This window comes from Portunus trituberculatus, chromosome 25 (genome assembly GCF_017591435.1).
Source record: "Portunus trituberculatus isolate SZX2019 chromosome 25, ASM1759143v1, whole genome shotgun sequence".
Taxonomy (NCBI): Eukaryota; Metazoa; Arthropoda; class Malacostraca; order Decapoda; family Portunidae; genus Portunus; species Portunus trituberculatus.
The window spans coordinates 17,301,941-17,309,440 of NC_059279.1; the positions used below are offsets into that span (position 1 = coordinate 17,301,941).

The 7,500-nt window shown below is 36.2% G+C and overlaps 1 protein-coding gene across 1 annotated transcript in view; it reads left to right on the top strand.

Moving 5' to 3' along the window:
- Positions 1–7,500, top strand: part of LOC123508545 (calcitonin gene-related peptide type 1 receptor-like) — a 264,938-nt gene that overhangs the window by 229,973 nt on the left and 27,465 nt on the right. The window contains 1 exon segment of the mRNA XM_045262286.1: positions 2,595–2,636. Within this exon segment, the coding sequence (XP_045118221.1) occupies positions 2,595–2,636 (42 nt within the window).

Below are 7,500 nucleotides of genomic sequence, written 5' to 3' on the forward strand. Positions count from 1 at the left end.
CAGGTGAGGTGACGTGGCATTTGTTTGTTTATTTAACTTTTTATTCTTATTTTTTTTTTTTTGCGTGGGGTGGGGTTGGTTTCTGTGTGTGTGTGTGTGTGTGTGTGTGTGTGTGTGTGTGTGTGTGTGTGTGTGTGTGTGTGTGTGTGTGTGTGTGTGTGTGTGTGTGTGTGTGTGTGTGTGTGTGTGTGTGTGTGTGTGTGTGTGTGCTGCATTTTTCCAGGTAAGTTCATTAATTAGCATTCGTCAGGTGAGATGACTTGTGGTTTCTCGTTTTATTTAGTTTTTTGCTTGTTTTGTTTTTGCTGATTTATTTATTTCTATTAGTTTATTTCTCTATTTAATTATTTTACTATAAATTTGTCTCTTCATTCTCTCATTTCTTTATTTTTTTTTTTTTAGTCAAATTGTCTCTTTTCTCCTTCCTTCATTCCTTCATTCCTTTCTTCCTCCGTTTTCCTTTTGTTACTTCTTCGTTTTCTAGTTTTCTCTATTCTTTCCTTTATTCTTTTTTTTCTTTATTCTTTATTACTCTATTTTTCTATTTATCTATTTAGCTATTTATTCATTTGTTTACTTGTTCATTTCTTTATTTTGTTTGTCTATTCACTTCTTTTTCTTTATTTTCCTTATCTATTTATTTTGTTTATTCCTTTGTTTGTGTTTTGTGTGTTTTATCTAATGACTTGTTTATCTATCGGTTCGTTTGTTTTACTTATCTCTTCATCATCTCATTTCCTCCTTTTATTTATTATTTTCCTTTCTTCAGCATTATTCTTTTTCATCTCAAGGTTTTTTTTTCTTTTTCATCTTTTTATCTTTTGTTTCTCCATTTTTGCGTTTCTTTCTTTCGTCTCTCTTTCTTCACCTATTCTTCCTTTCATCCCACGTGGTTTAGATTTCTTTTTTCCTCTCTCTCTCTCTCTCTCTCTCTCTCTCTCTCTCTCTCTCTCTCTCTCTCTCTCTCTCTCTCTCTCTCTCGAAATTTCTCTTCCTCTCTTCTTTTTATCACTTCTCAGTCTTATTCTTTTCTTCTTCCATTCTTTTCTTTTCAATTTTCCCTTTTATTTCCTTCTTCTTTCCTCTCATTCTAATTATCTATTCTTCCTTTCACGTTCCTCTGATTTTTTTCCCTCATTTGTTTCCTCTCGTATTTCTTTCCTTCATTATTCCCTCTCTCTCTCTCTCTCTCTCTCTCTCTCTCTCTCTCTCTCTCTCTCTCTCTCTCTCTCTCTCATCTGTTATATCTATTCATTTATTCATTTATCTATTTAATTAAGCCTCATTTATTCCTTCCCACACGAATTAAGTTCATATTTTTTTTCATTCCTTCGAGAAAAACTCCCTTTTTGATATATTTCATTAAGGTATTCAATTAGTTTAGTCCGGCCTTGAAAATTATCATGTGAGAGAGAGAGAGAGAGAGAGAGAGAGAGAGAAGACAACAGTTTAGCTTAAATGAAAGTGAACGAGCGTCTTTGAATTTCCAGCTTCTCATTTTCTTTCGTATTTCCGTTTTCTCTCTCGTCAGTCATCCTGCTTCTCTCTCTCTCTCTCTCTCTCTCTCTCTCTCTCTCTCTCTCTCTCTCTCTCTCTCTCTCTCTCTCTCTCTCTAATTTAATGTATTCACGTCTCCTCATCTGCCGTCTTATTCAATTAAAACAGATAAAAAGAAAAGAATATGACGGGCCATTTGGATTTGTCTTTCCTCTCTCTCTCTCTCTCTCTCTCTCTCTCTCTCTCTCTCTCTCTCTCTCTCTCTCTCTCTCTCTCTCTCGTGATAATATTCAAGGCCAGACTAACCTAATGTTTTTTTTTCTTGCAGTAGACCAAAAAATCTTTATCATTATTGTTATTGTCATTTATTTTTTTATTGTTATCTATTATTACCTCAAAACTCTTCAGAAACTAGTATTATAAGTGTTTTTTTTATGATTTTAACTTGCACTAGACTAGAATCTTTACCATCATTGTTATTTATCATCGTCATTGTTGTCTATTATTACTGCAAAAAATTACCTTCTTTAAGTGAGAGAAACATTAAACTTCTATTATCATTGTTATTGCTGTCCATTATTAATACTTTTATTTAGCACTATTAAAGAAATAAGAACTTCGAGTAAAAGAAACATTAAACCTCTATTACTATTGCTATTGTTATCTATTACTGTTATCATTATCTATTATCAAAGTGAAAAATCATTGACTACTTCGATACTGGGACGCATTTTACCATGAGTTTTGGGTACAATTAAACGATTTTGTTGGCATTAGGAAGGGTCTATGGAGGTCAGAAGATTAATAGCCCAGAGTCTTCATTGTTCTAATCTCTCACATAATTTTGTGAAGCTGTATAAAATCACCAAATAGTAAGTAGAATGAATATGAAAACACGTCATGGTACTGAATGGGCTAACCTCATCCCATTTTCTTTACAGCAAAACATTACGAACTATGAGCAAAATAAAAATTCAATCGCTAATACTATCTTTGTTATCTATTATTGTTATCTATTAAAGTAAAAAAAAAAAATATTAACCTCGTCCCATTTTCTTTCTTCAAACATTAACCTAATCCCATTTTCTTTCTTTCAGGGTCTGGGTGTATCTCTGCTGTTCTGTTTCTTCAATGGCGAGGTAAGGTGAACAGACAAACTCGCTCCCAACAAGACACCGCCTCCCTTATGCTCGAATTCAGAAACGCCTTACTCTCTTACCGCGACAGTTTTCCAAGGCCACAGAGACGACTAGCTGGGGTTTCAAGATAGCTTTTCCTTATAACCCAGAAATCTTGCCAGTCCATCAATAAACCAAAAAATACCCTTAATAACACGAGTATCTTCAACTACACCCTATGGAAAGTAATGGTGAGAGAGCAAAGTGTTTTCGAATACGAGCTTTACTTTCTCTCTCTCTCTCTCTCTCTCTCTCTCTCTCTCTCTCTCTCTCTCTCTCTCTCTCTCTCTCTCTCTCTCTCTCTCTCTCCAATATATTCCCTCCCGTCAGCCTGCCATGTGCACGCCCCTCTCTCGTTTTCTATTGATCTTCTGACTCACTTCAGCTCTTTCTCATATCCTACTCGTGACTGGAAGCAACTCGTGACTGGAAGCTCTCTTGTCAGGCCCCTTTCAGCCCCGCCCCCCCACGTCGTCCTCCGTCCTTCCCCACTTTTCCCCTTTCCTCCTCCTCCTCCCCATCCTCTCCTCCTCCTCCTCCTTCCCCTCCCTCGTCACTCGGAAGAATATACCAACTGATTTTTTTTCTCTCTCTTGTCGTTTTCTTTTCTTTTTTTTTTTAACATACGTTCGAGTTTGGTTCGTGTTTCGTTTCGTTTCGTTTCGTTTTTTTTCCAGTTTTGCGAAAGATTTGTTTTTCTGTGAAGATTTTGATTCGTGTTTATTTTCATTTTATTTTATTTATTTATTTATTTATTTATTTTTGGGAGAGGCGTATCTACAGTTTTTTTTATTATTTGTTTATTTTTTCCTTCACTAGATTTTTTTTCCTGCTTTTGTTTTGTTTAAAGAATTTGTTTTACTTTAAAATATTCGATACTTGTTTGTTTTTTTTTTGTTGTGTGTGTGTGTGTGTGTGTGTGTGTGTGTGTGTGTGTGTGTGTGTGTGTGTGTGTGTGTGTGTGTGTGTGTGTGTGTGTGTGTGTTGAGGAGAGTTTCATGAAGCAGATACGTTTCCTCTTTTTTACGTGAAGGAGAATCGCATCCTTTTAAGTGCAGTGAAATTGAATGCTCTCTTTTTTCCTGCCCGTGGTCGCTTTAGAAGTCCAGGCGCTCCCTCCCTCGCGCCGCCACGCTCAACCAAAGGCACCAGTATCGTGTCCACATTAAAAAAAAAAACCTGAAATCAATCGTTTTTTACATCCAGGAAAAGACAAAAGTTTAGCACAGTTTTGAAGTAATGAGGAAATTAATTAAACCGAAGGCGTATCCCAAAAGGTGTCTCAAATCCATCCGTTCTTTTTATCCAGGAAAACGATGAAAATTTACTAGTTTCCAAAGTAATAAGTGAATGAATTAAACCAAAGGCGTATCATAAAAGGTGCGTCAAATCCATTCCTTCCTTATATCCAGAAAAAAAAGTCGAAAATTTAGCACAGTTTTGAAGTAAAGAGTGAATAAATTAAACCAAAGGCGCATCGTGTCCTCATTTAAGGTGTGTGAAATCAATCCGTTCTTTATATCCAGGAAAAGACCAAATTTACCACAGTTTCTCAAGTAATAAATGATTAAATTAAACTTAAGGTGTATTCATATAAAAATCAATCCATTCTTTGTATCCAGGAAAAGGTCAAATTTACCACAGTTTTTCGAGTAATGAATGAATAAATTGATCTATTTTTTTCTAATCTCGGTCATTTTCAGGTACAGGAAAATCTTGTCTTTCATCAATATTGTTCTCGCTCAGTTGTGGTGAAAATTGTGAATATTCCGGCTATGAAAACGTGTTAATTGATTGTTCTCTCTCAAAAATATTGTTCTCGCTTAACTGTGGTGAAAATATGAATGTTCTAGCAATGAAAGCGTGTAGAATTAATTGACTGTTCTAGCTCATTAATATTGTTCTCGCTCAGTTGTGGGGAAAATGTGAATACTCCGGCAATGAAAAAGTGTTTCAATTGACAAAAAATAAACTAAAAAAACACAAGATTTCCAAAGATAAATAAATAACTCACTCTTTCAATAAATAAAAAATAAAATGAAAAAAAAAATTCCGAGGACAGATAAATGAATCACTCTTTCAATAGACAAAATAAAAATGAAAACACACAAAATTTTCAAAGATGAACAAATTGCTCTCTCTTTCAAGAAAAAAAAAAAGAAAAAAGTAAATTGCTTACTCTTTCAATACACAAAAATAAAACGAAAAAAAAGATAAATAAATAACCGCAGATTTTTCAATAGGGAATAATAAGAGAAAAAATTAACCCCCACCATTTCAATACGAGGGAAAAATAAGATAAAGAAAATAAAAACTAAATAGAAAGAAAAGGAGAAAAAAAAGTCAAATCGACACAGAGACACTCGCAATTTCAAGGTAAACGATTTCCCCTTTTTTACCTGTCACGAATTCCAGGGAGGGAGAGAGAGAGAGAGAGAGAGAGAGAGAGAGAGAGAGAGAGAGAGAGAGAGAGAGAGAGAGAGAGAGAGACAGACACAGACAGACACAGACAGACAGACAGACAGACAGACAGACAGAGAAAGAAAGAGAGAGAGAACATATCTTTCTACCTGTCTATCTGTCACTTGCAATTCCTCCCTCTCACTCTCCCTCTCCCACTCCCTCCCCCTCTCCCAAACCCCTCTCTCTCTCTCTCTCTCCTTCCATCAGGTGTAGAGTTGACGTGTGTGGCGCTTAGTGATTGGATTTCGTGTTTGCTGAGCTCACATCACGCTGTTCGGCTCAGATTGATAGGCACAACTTCCCTATCGTTGCTGTTCCCTGTGCGTTGTGCCTCGTGCCCTCCGCCTCCAGCCCTCCCGCCCTCCCGCCTCTCAGTCATAAGGGAGTCACGTTTACAAGTCTCTCCCTCTCTCTCTCTCCCTCTCTCTTTCTCTCTCCTGTTTTCTCTGTATGTTGTCGTTTTCTGTGTCCTCGTTCTTGTTTTATTTATTTTTTTATTATCTCTCTCTCTCTCTCTCTCTCTCTCTCTCTCTCTCTCTCTCTCTCTCTCTCTCTCTCTCTCTCTCTCTGGTTTGGTTTGGTAAGTTTATTTATTCTATCTGTTTTTGTTTATTTTTTATTTTCTTTCTAAGTTATTGTTTGTAGTTATGGTTGAAGGAGAGAGAGAGAGAGAGAGAGAGAGAGAGAGAGAGAGAGAGAGAGAGAGAGAGAGAGAGAGAAGAGAAAGAGATAGACAGACAGAGAGACAGACAAAAAAACGCTACCTCTCCCATCTGAAAAAGAAAAAGAAAAAGAAAAAGAAAAAGAAAAAGAGATACAAAATAGACAAAAAAAAAAGAAACACGCTGCCTCTCCCGTCTAGAAACTTAACTAACCCAAACACCCACTGGAAATCTGAATCATAATTAACACAGCAATAAGAAAAATAAGAAAAAAGAAAAAATCACCAACAATTCAACTTTCTAACCTTAAAAGTAAAAAAAAAAACAATGAAAATAACCCAAACAATGAGATTTACAGCCACAGTAACACAAATCCCAAACAATCCATTATTTTTTCATTATTTTTCCGTCCTGGCCTTGGCGTGGAAATGGCGCGCGAGGTCCCGGCCGGTCTGGGAACACATAACCCATCAAATTGGCGTTATTGGCGCGACATTAGCTACTGAGCCTTACTTAAGCCCGCCACATACATAATTAATGGAATTGTAACGGAGAGGAAAATTAATTACCTTTCGTTCACTTGCACACTGACGCACGAAGAGAGAGGGTGAGAGAAAGAGGAGGAGAGGAAGAGGAAGGGTGAGAGAGAACGAGGGAGGGAAGAGGAGGGGAGAGAAAGAGAGGAAGAGAAAGGATGAGAGAAAGAGAGGAGGGAAGAGGAGAGAGAGAAAGAGAAGAAGAGAAAGGATGAGAGAGAAAGAGAAGAGGGGGAGAGGAGGGGAAAATAAAAGAGGAAGAGGAAGAATGAGAGAAAAAGAAAGGGGGAAAGGGAAGGGATGAGAAAGAAAGGAAGAGAAAGGATGAGAAAAAGAGTGAGGGAAGAGGATGGGAGAGAAAGAGAGAAAGAGAAAGGATGAGAGAGAAAGAGAGGGGTGGGAAGAGAAAGGGAGAGAAAGAGAGGAAGAGTAAGGATGAGAGAAAGAGAAAGAGGAAGAACACAGAAGAAAGAGAAAAAGAGGAAGACGAGGAGGAACACCAGGACACAGACACACAGACACACAGTAAACACTCTTACTTTAGTACTCTTGTTAACCTTCCTTCTTTCTTTATCTTCTTACTTTAATTTACTTTATTTAATTGGCTTACTTTATTTTATTTTATTTATTTTTGTAGTTATGCTTTCTTGTCTTTATTCTCTTACCTTAATTTGATTTTACTTTTCTTGATTTACTTTAGTACTTCTGTTATGCTTCTTCCTGTCTTTACTCTTACTTTACTTCTTACTTTATTTACTTACTTTTATTCGCTTTATTTAATTTACTACTTTCATTCACTTACTTTAAATCTATCGCTAACCTTCCTTCTTTCTTTATCCTCTTACTTTATTTAATTGCCTTACTTTACTTTACTTTATCTTGCCTTTACTTTACTTTATTCATTCCCTTTAGTACTGCTGTTACGCTTCCTTCTGTCTTTACTCTCTTACTTTACTTTTTCTTACTTTATTTTACTTTACTTCCTTCATCCATTTACTCTACTACGCTTTACGCCTCTTTCTTTACTGTTTTCACCTTCTTTCTCTCTTCATTCACTTACTTTATTCAATTTACTTACTTTACTTTCAACACCCACTTACTTTAATACTGTTGGTCCGTTTCTTTCTTACTTATTTACTTATTTTACTTCAATCACTCACCTCG